We start from the raw sequence: 23,870 nt of genomic DNA on the forward strand, positions 1-23,870 counted from the left end.
GCGCTGATTATTCATCATGTCACCGTACTAACTCGCCCAGATGTCTCTTCTATTACACTGTGGTCACTTGAATCGTTAATTAATGTATATTTATTATTCTTCCCTTGCTACCCAGGTGTCTTTTGCACCTTTTCATTTTGTTTTACAGACAGTTTGTGTTGTTTGTCATGCACTGCGCAAACATGCTGCCATTTGGCGGATAGTGACACCCAAGAGTGAGAGAAGCTTCCACGAGGGCCTAGGATTCTACTTAAAAATCGCACAGTTGTATAACCCAGGCCAGTAATGCCAGTGCAGGCATCCGTGGCAGAGACCCGCAGTGGCTGGCAGGAACTTGTGTGGTTGGACACAGCTACAGAATGCAGTAGTGAATGTCCCTCACGGGAGGACCCCCTCTGCCACTGGTCAGTTTTCATGCCTGCCCGATTTCCTGGCTTGAAATTCATTTATTCATTTACAAATACTGCTAGCAGCAGCACTGCCGAAGTAGGGAGATGGTTGTACAACAGTAACATATGATCAAAGACTTCTTTCATCCTAAGATTCGGCAATCAGTGCAGGTAAACTGTCCCGCTGGTGCATAGTGAGCAGCAGTTTTGATATTATTTTCATCTCTGTGTAGAGCAGTTGAATCGATTGAACCTACAAAGTGCATGTAGGTGTCGCGTGGCAAGCCACTTTCGTTGTGATTGTGGTGTAGAATTTCATTCTGGCAACCTGACAGCATACATGATGTCCGCAATAGAACTGACTCTGTATTTTAGGGACTGATGAAGTTAAATCGGGCGGAGCATTTATCATCTGGTGGGAAAGTACTGGATGTGCTCGTTTAGCTGTGTCCTCGGTGGAGTCAGGGCCCCATGCTATCAAGGCATACCTGAGAACCGGTCATGTTGTAGGTGAATGGCAGGTGCATCCGTGAAATGGGATTAGCCACAAGACATGGTTGATAGTATTGGCTGGGGTTCTTCTGTTGAGGCTCACTTACCGCTGCCTACTTGAGTTGTGTCTGACGGTGGGCATCTATGTTGCGTTAACCCTTTTGCTAAATGCAGAACTGCACAGGTAATTTGCACTTCTACTTTTACAGCTGTCCAGGAATTGATTAGACATACTTGCAGGAGCAGTCCTTGTCCATCATGGTGATCTTAGCTAGGTCAATCTGCTTGTTGCCTGATGTGCGCGAGGCCTACGAAATGACGAAGAACACAGCTAAACAAGCACAAGCACATCCAGCACTTTCCTGCAAGATAATTACTCTGATTCAACTCCTAATATATTGAGTCAGCTCAATTGGGGACACCTCATATATGCTGTCAGATTGCCAGAATGAAATCGCAACAGAAGTAGTTTGACACCTACATTTTTGCTGCACTCCACAGGTCAATTAGATTTACCCACTTAACACAGAGATGAAACTAATATTCATGCGAAATTTGTGGAAAATTTGATGCCTGGTGCCAAAATAAGTGTTCAATTTCTGTACTTCTGTGTTCATATAATGCTGATAGTGAGCATTTTCTCCTAATTGCACTTGCAGGCACTTCAGGGCAGTGAATGTGAGCATGGTTACCAAAAGAAACATGTTGCAGTCCTTTAGGAGCTGCTAGGTATGGCAAACAGGGCTTGGCATGAACGACCATGCAACATGAAAAGTTTGTATAGTACAGTTAATGTGGATGACTGAAACTATGGAGTGTTTTGTGGGGACCAGACTGCCTTAATGTATTCATGACTCATTTGTGTGAAAATTTGCCGCCCGGACAATGGGCAGCAGAAAAATGCACAGAGCCCACTGAAGCCCACATATTTTCATCGCGTTAATATGAACACTGATGAGAAGGAAACCTCTGCTGCCCCCAAAAAATGTTTCATCTTCATTTCGAGTGCAGGACATCCGAAGAATGCAGTGGAAAAGCACAAACGACCGCTGGTGGCTCTGATTTCTTGCTTCAAACTACAAAGTTCCGAGCAGATGCCTTGTGCTGTGTGAATGGTTGTGAAGAAAACTGTCTTTGATGCTTGTGTTACATAGAAAGTCTAATTCAGAAGCTGTCATCTAAATCAAGTCGTGGAGCAGCGGAGTGCGAACAGTCGTAATAGGAGTTAGGTCATGTTGCCATCAGACATTGTAAAGAACATAATTTTGGTAGATCACTGGGCGCACAAAGCTGTAGAACATTATTTCAAGCAGAATGGCGACCATTATAATGGGCTTGGAGCCCTCTTGATTGTACTTAATCCTTAGAGATCACCACTGTGCACAGAAGCAGGCCTTAATTGATGCATTTTTGTTTTTATAAAAATTTTTCTTTGGTGCTTTGTTATATGGACGACTGGTTTTGTAGACAATTTCGTTCTCGAACCAAAGCGTCCATGAAGCATGACTTTTTCACACATAACTAAGTGCAAATTCCAGCCGCAGTTTGGAGAACGCTAAATTTGGGCCGTGGCCACAAACTATAAATCCAGATTCTGTTCCGTAAATTGGAAAAGTTGGAAAAAAAGCCCTGAAAAATCCATCTTGTCACATACTGCATTTTCATGCACGTAACCATAATGCGTTATGTTGACCCTTGCAGTAGAAAAGAAAAATATGTCCTCTTATAGCCTGCACATTTATCTGAAGGATGTACAGTTAGGCACTTTCAGAAATGATCCAGACACTGATCCTTTTGTTTTAGAAAATAGCTTAGTTCGAGAAGCTTGCTGCAACATTCAGTCAGTGGTTGTGCATCGATCATGAAAGTTGTCCTCACCTTTTACTCAATCCAGCCTGTTGCCAATCTCGTGTACACCATGTTGGTGGAATTGCCTCTATGGCATTGATTACCCATGGGCAAGAGGGTCTGGCCTTCAAATGCAAACCATTGGTGTGAAGATGCAAAGTCAACTCTGTGGCATGCATTCCTTTAATGGGATGTGTACTGCATAGATGACTGGTGGACTTCGTCTTACATCCCTTCATTTGGCATGCTTGACATGCGTTGACTGCAGTGCTGTGTAGGATACCATATGTTGCCACTGGTAGGGAATATGCACAAGAAATAAAATTCATAAGAAAATGAGGCATGGTGTCGGAGATGCAATTATGTCATATGCAGTGAATTCCCAAGGACATGTTGGTGAAAGAACAGGTCACGGCTTAGCCTGTCTAGGTTGAAGAAATGGCAAGCAAAATAGAAAAGATGGTGCCATGCATTATGTATGCAGTGCGTGAATTTATATACACACATTTGGTAGTGAGCAAGGCTAAAAACCAATTTTCAGTAGCGTAGTTCCACGTCCCATGGCTGTTTTACTGACGAGAAACTTCACCCATGCCATCCAATTTTTGACCACTTGTTATTGGCCAAGCTGTCAACTGCTTTCTTCGCACTCTAATCAGTGTGTAGTTCTTGGCTGTGGAGTGGTCATGCGTATGGGATGTAGTAGTACTTGGCTGCGTGTAATTGATGCTGGTTGCTTTTCATGCCACACCAGTGTTGTGGCATTTGATTTACCCGTCTTACCTGGGGAAATTGAGGTGCAGGGACCGCATCTGGAAAACCTAGGCTGTTTTCAGTGGTTATAGATTGCAGTACTGAATCGCAACGAAATTGCATTTCTTTGGCGCTGCTTTGGGCTCCGAGCTTATGGCGCCGTTTAGTAGATAGTTTTCTGCGAGGCTGCTACGTGCAGTTGTCAGTGAAACATCATGCAGGGCCAGAATTCCCACAAGGCCTTTCCCAGTCATGCAAGTCTCTATCGATTTGCAACTGTGACCATTGATGGCTGTACATTGTAGCCCTGCAAGCAAAGCCTTGGGCGTCGTCATGCATTTGTGAGTGCGAAAAGCAAATGGATGCTGCAGTGCTATGGTAACACTGCTGTTGCGTCCCTGCAGAACACTCGCTGTGGATATGGCGAGTGCATATTGTGTAGGCACTGCCATTGTTGCATATCCTCCAGACATGACTACATGACACTGATGCATGGTGTTGTTGTTCAGCGAGCATGATAAGTTGAGAAGAATTAAAATGGTATGGTTATGGGGCAGCTAGTGTAAAGAGAACCGGAGCTCACAGGCACGAAAGACCAGGGGGCCAATAACAAGCAGACACCTCTTAACCCATACTTGCAATGCGAGAGCGACCGATGAGGGGCTAGTTGGTACGACATGATTACAAAACATAAAACTGAGCAGGGGTCAAGACACGAGAGACGCAAACCAGGACGAGCTCATCCCGTTTGCTTCTCTGCTGTGTCTTGTCCCCTTTTGCTTTATAACCTTGCATGCGACTCAGTCTGTGCTTCCTTCTTCCTAACATTTGTGCCTGTTTTGTCTTTTCCAGATGTTTGGCACTGAAATCTGAACTGCAAGGGGGACTAGAGGAGGAGGAGAATGCAAGGAAGCAGCCACTGTAGATACAAATAGCTTCTATTCAGGGAGCTACTGTCGAAAGGGGGCATCCCTGTTTGTTTTCTTCTGTTCTATGTAACTTTGTTTGCTGTTCTTGTTTGCCCGCTTGAAATGGGAAAAAAGGAAAATCCCAATATTTGCTCCCACAGGCCATGCATGCTGTGATGTATGCTGACAGAATGTGCAGGACAACCAGTTGCAGAGCTGTGGAATGCGAGTGCACACTGTAGCAGTCCTGACTTGGTGAACGAGCGATTTGGGAGGATGTCTTTTTTTTAATCGAAGGATACTCTCATGTGAAAAGCATATTTTTCCATTCAGAAACAGGCCACAGCTGGAAGCAGTTTAGAATTTAGCTTGTGCACCACCCATCTTTGCACATTTTCAGCAAGGTGGGATGATTAAAAGCCTACATTCTTCATGTTGTGTGTTGGGGGCAGACCCAGTGCAGCAGCTCCATTCTTGTCCCCCGGTAGATGGAAATTTATGCCAGGAGCTGTGGGTCACTGGGTGCTCGCAAGAACAGGGTGAAGTGTGCACCAGTAGAGTGCTACCACTTTCATGGTCACAGAAATTCATATCATCCCCTTGTACACACACAGCACCTTCGGCAGTATATTAGCAGCAGCAACGGGCAGCTCGGATCCCTACCCCTGGCACTTGTTACTGGATCACTGCTCGCGACTTGTAATTCGTTGCAACTAAGCATTAAAAAGGGCCTTCGTCCTTGTGGCTATAGTGCACAGATTACTGCAGTGCTGAATAAACCTGTGATGCAGCCTCTACAACTATGTCCAAGTGGGATTCTTTTCCCACCATTTCTAGTTGTTTAAAAGCGACGTTGCCAGTGGAGATTACTGGTTAGTATTATATACTTTTCATGTTGCAAGATTTTTTCTTGTACTAGACCCGCTTGATGCCAGTTTAGTTTTCTTGAGGATAAGCTGCAAAGACAGCTTGCTGATTAAATTAGTCACAGAGCGGGGTGACAAGTGTGCAGTTAGCTTGGTGACTCTGCACTTGTACCAGCCAGTTTTACCTGCATGGGCTTTTCTTGGTTTAAGGGTCACTGGTGTGCGGATGTCGAACCGCAGCAGAGCTCCATAGCTTGCTTGAGAACATTGGGCGACAGTACTTGTAAAGCATGATAGGTGGCCAAGATGCATGGAAAGACTCTTTTCTGTTCCCCCCTGCATTCACAAATACTGTGCTCCTGACCTGTCCTGCGAGGCAGATGTGGTTACATGCTGTTAGCCATATTTTCTGCAGACAAGTTGAGCAGCATACAGCACTCGGCACCATTTTGAGTGTTGGTAACCTCACTGACACAAAAGACTGCATCTTGGACAGACACCTCTACAGTCCTAGTGTTCTCTCTCCTCGTGGGTAGACCATTATTTTGAAGCCATCTGTGCGATGCACGCAAAGAAGCAGCACTATTATTTGTCTTGTTCACTTCAATAAAGAGGCCTAATAATGTTGAAGCTGTCTTGGGTATTTATTGCTCGACGGGTGCTGCCACATGCCTGAAGCAAGGGCACAGGACTCTGCCGTTAGAACACAGCATCCAGAAGCTGGCAACAAGGTAGGCAACAAGCTGCACTGCTACTTGGCACACATGCCTATTGACATGGTGACAGTCTCAAAAGAAGCCTTAATTACAAGGCCTTGGGGTAGAATAGTGGCTTCATGCAGCAATAACAGTCAACACAAATTGCGAACTAGCCTTCGAAAAAAACTCACTCTGTCCATACCCCTAGCCGTTGCCTGTAATGCTCCTAGCCATTCTGTCGGCTGTCCTGTCCATCAGGGGTGACCAAATATGCAAAATATTAGACATTAGACAACAGTAGAGTTTGCTTTATCCCTTATTCAAGCACTAGTGTCTGCTTATCTGGCACGCCCGAATACTTCTAACATTTTGACTACAGAGCGCATAATTGCAAGCCTGACCATTCATCTGACCGTGACTTTTACCGCTGTTTCAACATCGTAAAATCGGAAACTTATTTGAATGTCGCCGGCTTGGTGTGCTGTACCCGCGGAAGCGAGTAAAGGTCCGCTGATATTGAGAGCTATCGACCTTGCACTGGCACACAATCTTCATATACTGCTCTGGTGCGTGTCACGAGAATAGACACCCAGTTGCTGTTAAACGATGACCAGCCACTCCCTGCTCAACATTAACTCGACCGAGAGCACAACTAGCGACCCGCCAAAAGCACTGCCGCGTACGGTTGCCCTAAGTGTCATTCTATTACTGTCCCTCAAGCAAGAAGAGCGCTTCTGAAAGACAAGCAGTGTGATTTCGTGATATCCCAGGGAAACCGCGTGAGCATGTTCCCTATTCCTCACACTACATGTTCCAAACCAATGGCACTCGTATAGCATGGGCACTGTCCTTTGACTACATCTTCATGGCAATTATAGATGTCACTTGTACTGCAATAAATATTGCAACTGCCCTACTATCAAAGTGAGCAATTACCTGCATTTTCTACCGGAGATTGCGGGGATATAGTATACTTTCCAGCGACTTTGTGCGCCCATAGTTACTGTTTAAGTCTACAACGGTAGAATTCACGTGGAACGTCAGCTCACGGTTGTAACTTGCTTAGAAGGTATCTACGTACTTGGGCTAGGCCACACACACGCCGCACGAGCAGATGGTGAAAGAGCACCCTGCCTAGTCGCAAGAATGAACACAGATCAGTTCGCCGAACTCTCCACCTGGTTAGAATACTGCTAGTCCATTTATTAGTGACACTCGTCGTCTAGGGGGCCTCGAGGGAGTCCGTAGTCAGTGGGTACGATACCATTCCTTCTTCTCGGCCTCTTCCTTCTCGACCTCCGCGATATATGGTTCCAGGTAGGGCACGTCGTCTTCGAACTTTGTCCACTCGCTCTCGGGTAAGATTGTGTTCGAGATGCTGCATTGTACGGCCCTCAGAAGGCGGTAGTTGCGCTCATCCTGTATCTTCTTGGGCAGCCGCCGAATCGCCTCCAACGTGACGGGCTCGTCACGGTACATGTCGTTCTTCAGGAGGCCGTACTTGTAATACTTGCTCGTCTTGAACATAAAACGGGCCCACGTGCTGGTGCCGGTCACCGCCTTGTACGCACTCATTTCAACGTCGGAGACGCAAAACTGGTGTCGAAAACAGACTGAACTGACTACGACGCAAGTCAATTCACCTCCGTCGCCAACCGCCCAACCTTCGCAATGCCCTTTTCACAATGACGACCACTTTGGATCGAATTGGATTAGAACGCACATGGTTGTGGATTCTAACAATATCATTCGACAGCTCTGTTCCGTTTTTTACATAGAGTTTCTTACATTAAAACGACTGAAAGATTGGTGGCTTAAAAGCAGAAAAGTGACATAATGTTAGTAATCTAAAAACAAAAATTGAATAAATAGAACGATAATATAATTAACCAATCTAAAACAATAATTAAGATATAGAGAAAAAAATGAGCATGATAGCTACTGCTACCACCCCGTTTCAAAGAGGACGCTCCTATATTTCATCCATCCCTCCACCCATCCGTGCTACCTGCCACGTTCGCCGCTCGGCGCGTACAAGAATGAGGGCGGTTCTCTATGGACCTATTTTCAAACGCTACGCAATTGGTGCAATATTTAATAAAGAGGCTACTTATTCCAGGTGCTTGAACTGATCCCTGAAATTCCTGTACGTCTCTCTGGAGACGCCGTGCACGCTTGGGTAGCCCATCGGTGCAGCGCGCGATGTTTGAATCTTAGGAATGCCTTATTTTTTAGGCTGTGGCTAAAGGTACGTCGGACGGACCCGATCAATGGTCTTAAAGGTACGTCCGACGGACCCGGTGCGTTTTTCTTCGGAATACGTCGGACGGATCCGGGAAATATTTTTCAGAGGTACGGCGGACGGACCCGATCGGTGGGGTTCGTCTGACGGGTCCCTTGGGATCCGTCGGGAAAGCCGGTCGGATCCGGGATCCCCAGATGTGATTGTAGCAACAACTTGCATGGTAGCCATATGTAGCCAAATCGAAGTTGGTACGGGGTGTGCGAGGTGCAAGAAATGTGAAATTACAAAGAATAGTGCCTAGAATGGGTGATATACTACGTGATAGCATGATGATAGGTTTACGTGAGTTGGACCGCGGCAGGGTGGCAAGCACGACCAGAGCGCAATTGCGCATGTAATCGCGGTGTTGACGGCCAGCCCGCGGCTTGCACGCCCGCTCATTTGGTCCTCGTTATCATGTGGATTAACGTCTACGACGGTCGTTATGTATAGTTTTGATTCTTCAAAGTTTTCTCACTTCCATCTGTGATGAGATGCGTCACGTAACGCACCACTTTCTGTTCGCATTGAGGTTTGGTGCTGCAAGTTCTACATACATATACAAGCGGCGCTGAAAAAGCTGGGTACCGCCGGCGTGTCTCTAGCCCAAGCATCACGTCATTCGTGTTTGTTGTACAACTTGACGTGGGGTTTGTGCTTACCGTGAGATGCTGCGATGTACGGATTACGTCCTACTAGAGTGCTGTGTGAGACTACGAGAATGCTGTGATGAGTGCGCCGATGTCTGGGACGGACAGCAGTGTGTCCGTTTATGATCGGCAATGTTCCACGTGCATGTCAGTGTTTATTAGGTGTATTGGTAATTTATTTACACGCGCTGTGCAAGTCACACGAAAATAAGTCGGCGACAATTTGTTATCAGACTGCACTGCAGAGCTCAAAACTCGGAAAATGGGAATGCACATGATGCAGTTTTCGCATGTTGGAGTGGACCGGAAAACAAGTGTCCAGCCCACACCGCCGAGATGCGCATCGCTACAGGTGAAATGGTTCAGGTTTCTGTAAAATAGCTGCCTGGCACAGCACCTTCCTAAATGTTCAGGCTTTGTACTACTGTTGAAGGCCACTTTAATTAATAAAGGAACGAATATGCTTTATGTGTTAATGACTAGTGCTTCAATATATTATGTTCATTTTTTTTTTCGTTTTTCCCTAGTTTCCTTTGTTTTTCATGCTAGGCAAACACAAATAGTACACTTTTAAACTTGTCAGTCCAAAGCTGAACATGAATATCTGCCATGCATGTGACGTAGCTTTAATGCTAGAAAGGTTGACGTGTATAGCATGTACGTACACGCTGCGACATCTCAGCGGCACGTTCGGCTACTTGCACCAATATCAGCTACTTCGGCTACTTGCAATATCAGATGGCAGTTGCACTTTGGTGCAGGTGAAATGCAAATGCATCTGTTTCCTGCAAGATGTCAACGCAAAGTACAAAGCCCGGGCAGTCAAATTAATCTGGAGCTCTCCACTACAGTATTCATAGCTACATATGTCACTTTAGGATGTGAAACCCTACATGCCACAGGTAGTATGTGTTGTTTTTTAGATTTTGTAACCTCTCATCTATGTTTTGCAACATTTGGCAAATTTTAGTTCTCAAACAGTTGTTAAAGATGAAACCGAAGCAGTTCTTGGCATGGTTTCCTGCTTGGATTAATTTGCTAATTGCAGTTCTTTGAAACTTGCATCAATGCTGAACAGTTCAAATAGCAGGTAGTTGAATTACAGGAATGATGTGGATCATGCATTTCAGTTCTGACAAATGGAAAGTAACGGTCCCCTTCTTGCATCCATAGGTGCCCTTAGACAAATACATACTTGGGTGTGTGATTGTGATACATATCAAGGGTCGACAGAAGGCCATGTGGAGCCAGTGTGATATTCTTCATGAAGGCTAAAATAAAATTGTACAACAGCTACTGTACCATGCAGAAAAAATTGGTCATTTAGTGTATAATTAACTGACCATAAATAGTATCTTACTCAGAGTATGCAGAGTATGATGTGATATATAATATCTGGTTTAGCATCCCAAAACAACTACGGCTATGAGGAAGACAATAGTTGAGGGCTCCAGTATAATTTCGACCACCTGGAGATTTTTTTCATGCACTGACACCGTATGGTGCATGACGGCCTATTGTTTCGCCCCTATTGAAACGCCCCTGCTGTGGCTGGAACCAAATCTGCATCTTTGGATTCAGCAGCCAAGCACTCTAACTACTGAGCCAGCACAACGGGGCCAATAAGTATCAAAATGCATGCCATTACATTTCCTTCTAGCATGTGGTTTCCTTCACAGAACTAATGTATACAAGGAAAAGTAAAAAGCAAGAAAACACTAGTTTTATTGCACATTATATTCACATTTCAGCAAACATTCTCTAGGAAGAAATTTCTCGTAATGTTTGCATGGAAGCCATGAACATCTTACAAAAACAACACAATGCACTTACTGCACTCCAATTGTTAATGGGCAAGGTTGCATCTATGCTACTACACTGCACTTATCACAAAACCACAAGCCCCATCTGCTTTGGCCAATCACTTGATGAAACTAACGGAAACAGATGTCGCACACCACAGACTGGTCGTCTCGCAACATATCTCTGCATACATTGCATTTCAATTTCATGCCTTTCCACTTAGCTTCAACTGTTGCCAGCATTACTAGTCACCCATCTTTTCTAAAATTCCTTTTTACGCTGTTGGGATCAGCATCCTTGTTAACGATGGTCTCTGGCATTCTCGATGCTATCATTTTCACATCTTCCTCACCTGGAAGAACGAAGAAAATGACAAGCTTTGAGCAGACAAAAAATTAGGGAGTTAATCTCCACCTGTAAGGGTATGATGCGCCAGCGGTAGTGGCTCTTGTCTGCAGATCCCACTGTGGATTCCCGTTAATTTACATGCTCTTTGCTACAAACTTAATTACTAATTCCTTAATTTGTGTCTCTGTTATCTCAGACATACTCATTAGCATACGGTCATAGGCTGCCCTGTTATGTGATAGACAACCTGGTATATACCTCTGTAAGCCTCACGTTAACCAAACTGTACAAACATGCCTCCATGGCCTAGGAGTAACCTTTCTTAATCTGAGCTGAAACGTCCCAGAACATATTTCAAATATAACTTTGTAAGCCTGACTTAACAGCTCCTGCCATGTCGTGTGGCCTCATGACATTTGGCTCTTGGCACTTTTGGCTTGTGCACAGGGTCCGTCTGTTAAATACTCGTTAATATGCAAGAAAAATACATTTTCACGCAAACTGGTGGCAAATGGTCAAGTGGTGCACTGCAGATTCTGAAATGTATACCTATGCAAGGATGGCATTATCACATAACATGATCAAGAGTTCTGTCAGTACCTGCAGTTACATGGCATTTCAATGCCCATTAAAGGACCACCTCAGACAATGGTTGTTACCACAAGACCTGTTCTAACAGTGTACTGACACCATCCCACTGAGCGATGGACATGTATATGCATACCCTAGATAGCTCATGATTGTGGACCTCATTTATTTCTATGACTTCCAAGGAGTTCCCATCGTCAGAAACCCTACACTTTATGAAATCGGGACAGCTGTCTTGAAAGGTGATAAAAAGAAATAACCAGGTTACCTTGCTGCAATGCTAAATTACAGAGGGTGAATATATGCTGCATGAAGATATTAAGAAGCTTATACAAAGAAGAGTGAGAGTGATATGGCAGAATTTTTAAAACATTGAAATAAACTACAAACTATACTTTGTAGAACCTATCATCGAGGAATGGAAATCATGCAGCCATCAAAAACACAACAATGAGGACATTTTAGGTCATCTTCACAAAACAGATACCCACACCTCACACACAGCTTCATATTATGAAAGAGGACAAACCAATAGGCAAGGAGTGTGGAGATGAACTAACAATAAACCATATCTTACTTACACGTACGCCAGAGTCGAGAAAATAAGAGGAAAACATTTTGTACAATTTGCAACAGATATCTTTCTATCCCAGCATGATCCTAGGAGAGACGTGCAAATTTCCTGTATTTTTGGTTTCCTAAAATGTTCCTAAACAAGCTACATCCTAAAGAATATTTTAGTCATTACACACAAAATTAATACATTAAACCTTGTTCTTGGTGCATGGCAGTATTAAGTCGCTTATGCACCATAAAAATCAACACAATGCTGTAAGGTATACCGTGGTTAGCTATGTTATATGAGACAAGCTTTCGGTCTGGTGTGGTCCTTATTCACGTGGCAGTGCTATCATGAGGGTCTATGTCCCAGCAATCGGAAAGTGACCTATTCTAATAATTTTAAAAATTGAAGGCGATTTTACAGATCTCATATATAAAAACGTGAGGATGTTTGGTTTCGACTGGAATGCTCAACTGCTTTATCAACGTCTGCCTGCTTTGACAGCCTGGAGTGAAACTGTTGAAGAGAACACATTTTTGAACATTTGACGCGTTTCTGAAGGCGTTGCATTCAATTACGGGGCCCACAAAAAGCAGCTGAATGTCAAACGCCGCCTAGGTAGGCTTTCTAGCAAGACAGCGGTGTAGCGTGGAAAATCGCTCCTCCGGTCGCTGGCGCCGTTGACTTGAAAGGCGAACTGTTCAAACTTATAGCTACTGACCACACCTGAAACACTGAATTGTGCATGGTCAAGGCAGAATTTCTCTAACACCGAGCACTGGTAGCTATCGATTTCGCGCCCAATAGTATGAAAATCCGTCCTCTCTTCGATCATTATTGATACGTCCATGGTTGAACATTTATGTGCCTCGGGGTAGGCCAACCGTAGGAACATGGATGCGTGGTTATAGCAACGATCACTTGCATGGCACACTCTGCAAAATTCCAAGTCAGCTTCTGCAACGAAATGTGCAGCGCGCATTTCTACCGCGTACCTATAAGTCCGGCGACACATGCATATCTCCCGCTCGTTTCAAAGCTGCGCGGCCGTTCAGTCGGGTCACGCTAACCTCGAGCATGCGGGGGTTTAAACTACATGTACGCAAAATTCAACGACGATAAAAAGATGCAGGCTGAGTATTTTAGTCTAGTCTTCCCCTAAATACCAAAGAACATTGCTGTTCGTAGGGAATTCGGATCGTTCGCGCTTCCGGCTTTTTGGTTGTGCACTCATGTATTGCGGTGCAGTAGGTCTTCACCTCGACGAGTCGATCGATGTGCATGCAGCTCGCTGCAGTAGCAGCGCAGGCCTCTAGTAGATTCGGCATGTCTTCTGTCACGGCTCTGGGGTAGAATTTAAACGAAGAATTTAACTAGAAACATCTTGTTTCTTCTGTCTGCATGCGAGGAACAAGCATAATGCCATTTCACATATACTTTGGACTGCCGAATGTTCTGCACGGCGAGGTGTGTGAGTTGTGCCGGCACTAGATCTTCGGAGGTCGATGCAGGACCCAAGACAGCGTAGATGCTAGAATTATCTCGCTTGCATTACGGGCAGATCGAGGTGATAGTTTAGTGCGAAGCTGCTCGTACAATGTGCGTATCTCGATATGCCTGCAGCGATGCTTGCCGTACACAACCCTGAGTGAAGCTTAGAACGGATGAACTCTTCGTAGCACTTCATCGAGAGTCGCGCAGCTAGCTTCATTCACGCGTAGCAAGCGGAATGTGGCGTTCGACGTGCATATAGCCATGAGCCATGTATATCGACGTCCGCCGTATATTTACGAGATTCGAATGCATGATACGTCGGACGTACCTTAGACACTTCGAAAATTTAAACGAAGAATTTAGCTAGCAATATCCTGTTTCCTCGGCCTGCATCTGAGGAACGAGAATAATATTGCCATTTCACATACATATGCTTTGAACTGCCGAATGTTCTGCACGGCGAGGTGTGTGTGTTGTGCCGGCGCTAGATCTTCGGAGGTCGATCGATGCAGGACCTAAGACAGCGCAAATGCTAGGAATAGCTCGCTCGCATTACGGGCAGATCGAGGTGATAGTTTAGTGCGAAGCGAAAATAAGCTGCTCGTGAATGTGCGTATCTCGATGCCAGCTGGAGGAGCTGGTGCAGTACGTAGCATCGCCTGCAGCTATGTGCGCGACAGCGATGCTTGCCGTACAAAATCCTGAGTGAAGACCGTGATCTATGTTAGAACGGATGCACTCTTCGTAGCACCTCATCGACAGTCGCGGCTAGCTGATATCATAGAGGATAAGATTCATTCACGCGTAGCAAGCGGAATGTGGCCGCGCTCGACGTGCACACGGTGGGCGTGCATATAGCCATGAGCCTGTATATCAACGTCCGCCGTATCTTTACGAGAATCGAATGGATACGTCGGACCTTTAGACACTTCGAACTTCTTAATGTAGAAAGCCTCCAAACTAACACGTGCCGTTTTATCCTTACTCTTTCCAAGAATCTTCGTCTCATTCAACCTGGCCCTGCATCCGTTGCAGTTGATTACGTGCGAAATCTGAGAAATTTCGTGCATGTTCCCCCAAACACTCGTTGATGCATCGGCCAGTTTGGCCTACGTACAACTTTCCACACGTCAAGAGAATAGCATAGACCACTCCAACAGAACACTTTGTAAACGGAGAGTCGTGCTTTATCTGGCAACCCCCTTTTCTTGAGTTGCAAATTCGGGGGCACAACTTTCCCAACTTGTTGGGAGCCGAAAAAGCGACACTCATGCCATGCCTGTTGGCCACTTTCCTCAGGTTGTGCGAGGTTTTGTGCATGTAAGGCACAACAAGCGGCTTCTGCGTCCTCCGTCGATCCTCTCCAGTACATCTTCGCGTTCCGCTCTTGATCTTTTGAAGGAGGGTCTCGCAAACTGCAACCAACACAGAGCACGGGAACCCAGCCGCCGAAAGCCGGCTCATATGATTATGGAAGCTGGATTGCAACTGATGCGGGCACGATTTCCTGAGCGAAGACTCTAAGCAATGCGAAGCTATTGCTCTTTTCACAGTTTTCTAATGCATAGAATCATAAGGCAAAAGATCTTTTTTAGCACGTGGGTAATAGCCCCAGCAAACGTGTCTTTCAAGGAAGGCTAGTTTCAAGTCTAAAAACTGTAAAACGTTAGTGTTGGGTAGTTCATGGGTAAAAGAGAGCCCAAGTCCATGTTTGTCAAACCACTTAAAACATCACCTGGAAGGCCAAAGTGCACAACTTAACCTATAAAACTATGGAACTAAAATAAATATTACTGCCAATCGTTGCTGCACAGTATGTACACACAGCTTTCTTTTAAATTCATCGACATTGTCAGCAAGCACCAGTGTTTCAGGCAGGCAGTTGCACTCCGTTGCTGTTTTGGGTAAAAATGAATATTGATAAGGTGCAGTTCGAAAATCAGGTATTCCTACTTTACAAGAGTTATCGATGCGTGATGAGACGTATGCCAGTGATGTTATAAGTGAATTTTTCAGCGTTAAATTATTGTGATACATTTTAAAGAAAAGGCACAAGCGGGAGATTTTTCTGCGTCGCGACAAAGGTTCTAATGACAATGTGTGCTTCATGAGTGTTACACTTGATAAACGCCCATAGTCACCGAGAATGAAACGTGCAGCGCGATTTTGAGGGGCTCTAAATAAATCTGTGTGGGGGTCCCACACTGACGCAGCATACTCCAGTTTTGAACGACAGGTGCGATTCTGTACAGCTTCCAAATCGAAAACGAGTGAATCAATGCCAGGGCTCCAGACAGATGCAGAAAATTCTAATTTAGAGCGTACCGGAGTTTTATAAAGCAATAATTTTAAAGAACTGGATGAACGAGAGAAATTTCTCCGAAAGTACCCTATAGCATGCGATTTGCGTTATTTATGATATAGTCAACGTGGGGTTTCCAAGATAGGTTAGAAGAAACGCAAACACCTAGATACTTGTAAGAATACACATGTCTCAAGAGAAACATTGTTAATCTGATAAGTAGGGGGTATGCATGGAACTACGAGAAATGTGCACATGCTTACACTTATTAATATTTATTTCCAATTACATTCCTTACTCCAATCAAGAACCTTGTTAATATCAGACTGAAGGCAAGAGGCATCATTATCATCATTAATTATACGGTAAATAACGCAGTCGTCAGAAAAAAAGGTTAAGGCGGCGACTAGTGACACGCACCGTGGCAGCAGTAAAACGCTGCTGCCACGCACAAAATACATCACCCTACGTCATCATAAACTAAGCAAAAGGAAATGTACGCAACAGCAAGTGAAACATTTATAATACTAATTTATAACTTAAAATTGTGGCTTAAAAAAAGTTATTGTTCATCTTCTTATTAACTTTAACTTATGTAGGTATCGGCGGCGTTGGCACGATGGTCATGTTTAGGTCATGGCGTTGGTCGCGCACTTGTACCCTTGTACTAATGGCAACCCAGACGGCCATAGACGTCCGACGGTCGACCGACGGACGTCCGTTCTCGGACCTTCGGACATCCGACGGAAGTCCGGTTATGTTCGATATACGTACAGCGGACGTCCGTCGGACTATCGTTCGTGGATCCGGATCGCGTCCCACGGACGTCCGACGGGCAGCCGGAGGCGGACATTCGGACGTTTCCCGGAACATGCTTGCAGGGCCCGCTATTCGTTTAAAAACTTGCCAATAACATTCGTGTAAAGCTCAGCAAGCATGTGCCATGGAAATTTCAGTCACATACTAGTGCTCAATGCCTTTGTCGTGAGAGTAAAGCAGACAATAGAATATGCAACAGGTTCAAGTTTCCTGTTGTCTGCTTTACTTTCACACACAAAGCACTGAACAGTAGTGTGCAATTAAAACTTCCATCAAAGAGGCACATATGCTAGCTGAGCTTTGCACAAATGCACCATTCCTGAAAACATGCTAAGTGCATAGGCATACCAGCATGCGAGGTTGTAAAAAAAGCATTTTGCAAAAACTGCATGCATAAATAGTCTACACTAAAAAAATATCGATGTTAAGGAATGGCATGGTAAAATGCAGGCCAACTGGAGTATTAAGAATCTACTTGAATAATTTTTTTTAATTATCCTTGGCCGTGACAGCTCTTCCCTTGGGGAGGTGGTGGAGGAAAAGGTATTTATTGAAACCTAATATTTCGGAATTAGCGAGATGATCGAGTTCTGTGTGGGTGGCCTCCGCAGGCCGGGATTCCAGGAGCAGTTACTATCCTGTGCATTTGCTCGATCAGCTGTTGCTAGTCTTTCAGGCCTAAGATGGAAAGAGCAGGCTGGGCTCCTCCTGCAATAGAAGGGAAAATGAAATTCAAGTTATCTGTGCTGAACTTTGATTACACATCTCCAAGGGCAACTGCCAGTTTCTCTCAATTGCTTTTTCCAGATGGCACTGTACGCATGCATCTCCATTCAGAACTGTCACATACTATATAGAAAGGTCATATAACTGCAGCAAAACCCATGCAGAATAACAAAAGATACAAACGTAGTTTGACCAGAACCTGGCATTCAGTATTTTAATGTTTTTATGTCGTCTCTTTGAACATGCCACTCTGAACAAACATGGCATGTTATGCTTGCTGCTATGCGCCCTCAGCAATGCCCAAGACATGGTGTGCACATGCAGAGAAATTAAGCATAAAGGATGCTGTATATGAACATAAAGCACAGCCAGAGCATTGCAGTATTACACAGGTACGCATTGGTGGCAGAAACCTGCATTTTGAGCGGTTTAACAGGCAATTTCTAAAGTCATTGTTCCTGCTCTGAAAAGAAGTGATCAATAATAAAATCATTTAAAATTGTTACCTTTTTGTTCTGTAAACTGCACATTTCGCTGGTTTCCATGTACCCTCTACTGAAGACATTCCCTGGGCGTGTCGGGGGTATATCGACATCAACATCTAGGCTACAAGCCTCTAGAAAGCGTCTCCTTAGAGCAGCTGCGACGAATTAACTTATCTGATAACATGCAAGCTGCTGCAGCAGAATAATGATAGACATTTGACATGTGGCTAAAGCCCAATGTGGAAGCATAGCCCGCCGCAGTGATTGCGCAGTGTTCATGCTTCTACAAGAGTTAAAAGTAAAGTTATTTGTTTACCCACAGCGCTATATGTGACATTACAATAGCAAGGCTTATAGTTACACAAAACACAAAAAGCTGATAACCACAAGCTCCTGATGTATTACCGGCAGCATGCAGCATGGATGTATGTCATGGATTTCTCAACTGCGCACAACAAATTACAAAAAAAATAATGGTATTTATAAATGCAGCCAGCTGTTCACAAGAAACACTGTAGCTTTTTTATGGGGAAGGTAGTGGGCGCCAAAGAAACTGCCCCTGTAAAGGCGCCTAATTTGCCCCTATGTAATATCGGGGACAAGTGTGTGGACTACACAAACTGCAATCAAAGCACATAACTTTCACATCGACCAGGAAACTCGGACCATACTTGTCGATGTGAAAGTTGAACGTTAGTTCTTTCATGTGTGCAAGAGAAATAAGGTCACAATTCGTTTACATCGCGATTCTAGTCCAAAATCTACAGACATACTGTCCAGACTTTCGCCCCCGCAGTATAAGCTACCACTTGGGTAAGAGATTAGTAAAAGAAGTGTATAAAAGACATTAGTGCTATTGGACAGCCATAGCTATAAAAATGGTATCGACATTGGAGTACTACCTTAAGGCGGGGCCTAGGGCATTACAAAAGCAAGAGTTAGTGTCCGCTGATCCTCATTTGAACGAACAAAAAGAGGGGGGGGGGGGGAAGAAATCTACCTCAATTACATGTTTTGAGTGACACCAAGCCGCAGTTAGTATTAAAGATATCACACAGTTTAGTGGAAGATTTGGGAGCGCTTTGCAGCTTTCTTACACGATTGGACAAAAGAGCTCACCATCTTCAGAAAGGCACATTATATAGAAATGAAAATAGTGAATTTACTGCATCTGGCCACAACAACTTGCACACGGAGAGGAAGATGAACTGAAAATTTTATACATGAATGTACGTATTTACAACAGGTGAAACAATGACCATGATCTATGCCGAAGAGTAAAGAGATCAAAATCTAGCTCAGAACGAGTTCTCCAGGCCGCGGGGCCGTTTCATTAACTTTGGCATTTTGGCATGTCTTTCCACTTTCATAAGTTCTTCACCCTCTCCCTAATACAAGCAATGCAAAAGGGACAACAAATTTGTTTCACAACAAACGGAATTTAGAGAATGGACCTCGAAATGATTGGCTCACTAGGTCACATGCCAAACTCTCTCCCCTAGGAAAAAAAAAAAGAAAATAAATAATTAGAACCCATCAAAACGGTGTCCCACGTGCGCAACCATTGCCCAAAGCTTGCATCTTTGGCGGCTCCTTTTACAGGGCAATTATTGCAATTATTGGCGTCCGAGTCAGCACCATTGCGGACCACATCAGAAGAGCCAACCCACATCATACCGTCACTGTTACACACTTGCCCTTTTTCAACGCCGCTATCTCCCACCATTGTTAACATCCAGGGTTGGAATCCTCAACGAGACCCCACTCAGCGCGCCTGCACTGAATAATTGTCACTTTTATGGGCTCCCCAACAAGGAAGAGGGCCTTACACCCTTCAACCTGACAGTGTTTTTTCTTTGAACGATAAGCAGTTCTTCCAAAAGAGGTGCTCGTTTCAAAGCTGTGCTGCCTCCGGGTGATGGGTCCAGTCAGCGTACTAAGGATCCCTTAGTACGCTTAGTACTAAGGACCCCTTAGTTGTATACTGTTCGTAAAGCTCCTTAAATAAAAATGAGCCCCCTACATGACACAGCAACGACAACAAACTGTCTGTCCCCGCGTCTTTGAGTGCGACAGCAAAGTCCTCGGAAGAGGGGACTTCTTTCCCTCTCTGCCTACGTTTCCGTTAAGCACTGTAGCTGCTGTAGCTGCCTATCTGTGCGCGTCTCTCCGCCTCCTGTCCGAGGGCAAGTGGGAGACGGCCGCAGCTGGGCATTGAACAGGTGACCCAAAAAGAGCAGACTAATAATGGTGCCTAGCATACCCACCGATCCCTTACAGAAATCATTAAAGAAATGAAAGCAACACATCAGATAACACTACAATGTTTCTAAGTACAAAGTCGACAACTCCAAGTCATATAAATATATGTACATCTCCGCACATTAACTAGACAGAAACAGTGCAGAGTAAACTAGTAATTCAGTGTCTAGCAACACTATTAAAAGGGGATAAAGGCCACGGGGGGCTACGATTATTAGTACCGTTTTGCCTTTAAACTACAATAACATACTTGTTGCAAGCTTAAAATCAAAGATTCACGCCTGTCCCACCCACAGCAATGGAACACACATCTGACTCAAGTCTGCAGAGAAAGAGCAAGCTAGACTATTGCAGACGCACCCTTGGTTATTTTTCTGGCATTTCTGAGGGTGAAGAATCTGACTTGTCAGTAGCATGTATACGAATAAGAACCCTATGACAGTAAATGCATCAGATTTTCTGGAGTGGCTTTTCTTTGCTGACCACATATGAGGAGAGCTATAATTGATCCAACTTGGCCTAGGTTTATTCTATGAATAACAAAGCTATAGCAGGTACACAGTCGTCCACTCAGGCTGAACATGCGAGTGTGTGGCATCCACTTTTTGAGATGCCACTGCATCCATCGCAGCTGCACACCGTAGCGAAGAGGCAGACAGCGTGAAGTACCAGCCTCTAGTCCCTCTACCACCACTGGGGTCCCAAACTAGGGACCCCTTGTTTTTGTCAGGACAGGCCCCCTCAGGGTCAGCTAGTAACCTCCTGTATTTGTATCTGATGGCAATGTTTTCCACCACCACCCATAATACGCAGCTGCGCATCATAGCAGATGTGAAGCAACAGCTCCTGGTCCTTCTATGCATAAGCCACTTTGCCTTGATGCATGCCTGCGCACCATAGTAAAGAGGCAGACGACATGACGCAGCAGCTCATGGTACCTTTACACATGAGCCCCCCATTGTACTTCGATACGCACCATAGCAAATATACACACTACGCCACACAGCTGCTCCTGGTCCCTCTATGCATAAGCCATTTTGCCTCAATACGCACCTGCGTACCTGAGCGAAGAGGCAGACGTGAAGCTGCAGCTCCTGGGCCCTCCATGCACAAGCCACTTAGCATCAATGCACGGCTGTGCACTGTAGTAAAGAGGCGAAGGACGTTAAGCAGCAGCTCCTGGTCCCTCTACACATCAGCCATTTTGCCTCAATGCGCATCTGCACACCGTAACAAACAGCCAGATGTGACAAAGAAGCTCCTGGTTTCTCTACAAAACCACTTTGCCTCAATGCACGTCTGCACACCGGAGCAAAGAGGCAGATGACGTGAAGCTGGAGCGGCTGGTCCCTCTACGCACAAGCCACTTAGCCTTGATGCATGGCTGTGACGGATGCATTGCTATTTTGCAAACTGCATGCCACACAATCCCATTCAAGCTAAGAGTGGACGACTGTGTCCAATGACAAAAAGTAACATGGTGGACAATGTAAAAAGAATTTGCTGCATAAAGTTTGTTGAAACCAGTTCTACATCCTACATGTAAACAAGCTAAAACCTTAATGTCGAAGGGATGTCCTGTGTGTTTAAAATCATCACGCTCAAACAACTTCAACACTGACAATCATGATTCAATATTAATAATATAGATAATGATACAATACTCACTTTTAGCCATACCAAAGAAATGAGAATGCAAAGGGATGTTGCTGTTTTTCCCCCGTGGATGACAGTTTTCCATGTTCAAAGTGCTGCTTCCTGTTGGCCTACGAAATCGGCTACAGCAAATGGCATCTGAAAAATTTTTGGAAGCCTCATGCTAGTCTTCAACGAGAAAAGCATTGCCATACAGAAGCAGAACACAAATACTTTTACAATACATTAAAAGCACCAACTGCGGTGCTGTTTTTAGGATGACTAGGTAGAAGTTTTGCTGTAGCAAACCAAATGTTAGCCTTCTATAAGGAAAGCATTCCCATACAGAAAGAGAACACAAAATCTTTTACAACACATTAAAAGCATCAATTGCACAAATGCTTGTAAGATGACCAGGTACAGGTTTCTGCTATAGCCCACATCATGACCAGCGGTTATCAGAAGCCTTGTATGTGAGCATGATGCCCTAGATTCAATTTATGGCTATCACTGTATTAAAAAGCATGGGTTTAAAGCTACTTTAATATGATAATCTAAGAACATGGTAAGAGCTTTCAGTGCGACACATAAGCTCAGTATCATGCACTATAAGGTGCTGCATGGCTCTAGTGCAGCTTCGGCATTATCTCGCTGTCAATAATGCAGTGAAGTTCTGAGGAGCCTTTGAATATCTGTAAGGACAAAGCAACAACAATTTTGTTTTCATCTCACTTTTGCTCAACTCGTTTTTTGTTTTTTTTCTTTTTTTTTTAGCCCGCGGCTTGCATGGTTTCCCAGTACGCCTGTTTTGCATAAAAGAAGGCGTTGCAGGCACAAGAGCTCACAGCCCAACTGTATCGCGGCGGCGGTATGTCAAATTCGTGCCAGAACAGCGCAGAACGGGTCAAGAAAAAGACAAGTGCTGACTTTTTTTTTTCTCTCATCTCCTTGTCCGGTTGTTCTGCGCGGTTCGGTCTCACATGCATAACCAAAATGCGCAAGGTGCTGTCCTGGTTTGTCAAAGCTGAAGGAGAGTACTAAACCTTTAGTTATTTAGTAGCTACAGCCGTTCCTTCTAGAACTGTAGTTGCCGTAAAGCTCGAAAGAGAAAGATCAGCGGCTGTCCATTAAAAAAAAAAAAAAAAAAAAAACTCGCGACGTTTTCACAAGTGTAGGCATGTCGCACGATAGGCTCGAGGAGCGCAAAAGTTTTCTCGTATAGTTTTTACAACTCAGCACGTTGCGCATGGTTAACAAATTAACTCCTTTAAAGCTCGGGCAGGCACTCCTTTATCAGAGACAGAGAAGTTGCGCTGCTTACTGGCGCAGCGTCCAGTAATGCCGAAAAGATGGCCCTCAGACTTGAGGCTGCACTTTAGTTAGTCGGCGCGGAGCCATCCTGTCAGTCTCGCCTAAAACACTCGACCGTTCGGCTGCTGTACAGAGCTGTTTCCTTACGCAAAAGCTCACCACTATCGGTGCATCGAAAAGTTCAACTAAAGAAACAAAAGTTCGGTGAAATACTTACTTTGGAATCAGCGGGTGAACAAAGTGAGCCAGCCGCACCAAGCCACAGCAAAAACAATGCTAGCAGTGCATTACAGCCGTAGGTATTTGTAACTGCGCAGAAAATGCAGAACACGGAAACGTGAAGCCATCTTCCATGACTAAACTTCAACTTGTCAGGTGGATTGGATTGGCTCATTTCAGATTTTTTTGAGGATAGGTTCGGTTTCGTTCTTTTTGAGCTTGCTGCTTGCTGCGTCTATTCAGCCACTGATTAAAATTTCACCGAAGCATCATGATAGAAACATGTTTAATGGTCATTTAACTTTTAATAAAAAATTTTGGATGGAAGAATTCAACGATGAAACATGCGGAAAATAAAAAAAAAAAACTGTTTAATGGAAACGCTTTCTATCGCATCGATTCGCTCTGGCATCATATAATGCAGACTT

At 44.6% G+C, this 23,870-nt stretch overlaps 2 protein-coding genes and 1 long non-coding RNA gene across 3 annotated transcripts in view; 1 reads left to right on the forward strand and 2 right to left on the reverse strand.

The window, feature by feature from the left end:
• Aldh-III (Aldehyde dehydrogenase type III) overlaps nt 1-5,886 on the forward strand; it is a 35,281-nt gene extending 29,395 nt beyond the window's left edge. The window contains exon 13 of the mRNA XM_084576215.1: nt 4,335-5,886. The gene's annotated coding sequence lies outside the window, so the exon portion shown is untranslated. The remainder of the gene's footprint in view (nt 1-4,334) is intronic.
• Nucleotides 5,887-7,132: 1,246 nt separating this feature from the next.
• On the reverse strand, nt 7,133-7,657 carry LOC146180994 (cytochrome b-c1 complex subunit 7-like). Its single transcript, XM_084576216.1, has one exon. The coding sequence runs from the start codon at nt 7,527-7,529 to the stop codon at nt 7,203-7,205; it is 327 nt and encodes a 108-aa protein (XP_084432342.1). The 5' UTR covers nt 7,530-7,657; the 3' UTR covers nt 7,133-7,202.
• Nucleotides 7,658-16,631: 8,974 nt separating this feature from the next.
• LOC146180995 (uncharacterized) lies at nt 16,632-23,586 on the reverse strand. The gene is made up of 3 exons (XR_014700131.1): nt 23,441-23,586; nt 21,946-22,071; nt 16,632-17,512 (listed from the first exon to the last, which is right to left on the reverse strand). It is a non-coding gene; the product is annotated as an uncharacterized LOC146180995 (long non-coding RNA).
• Between the last annotated feature and the right edge of the window lie 284 nt (nt 23,587-23,870).

The sequence above is a fragment of the Amblyomma maculatum genome, chromosome 8 (assembly GCF_055883805.1).
Source record: "Amblyomma maculatum isolate TAMU_Amacu chromosome 8, ASM5588380v1, whole genome shotgun sequence".
NCBI classification, from domain to species: Eukaryota; Metazoa; Arthropoda; class Arachnida; order Ixodida; family Ixodidae; genus Amblyomma; species Amblyomma maculatum.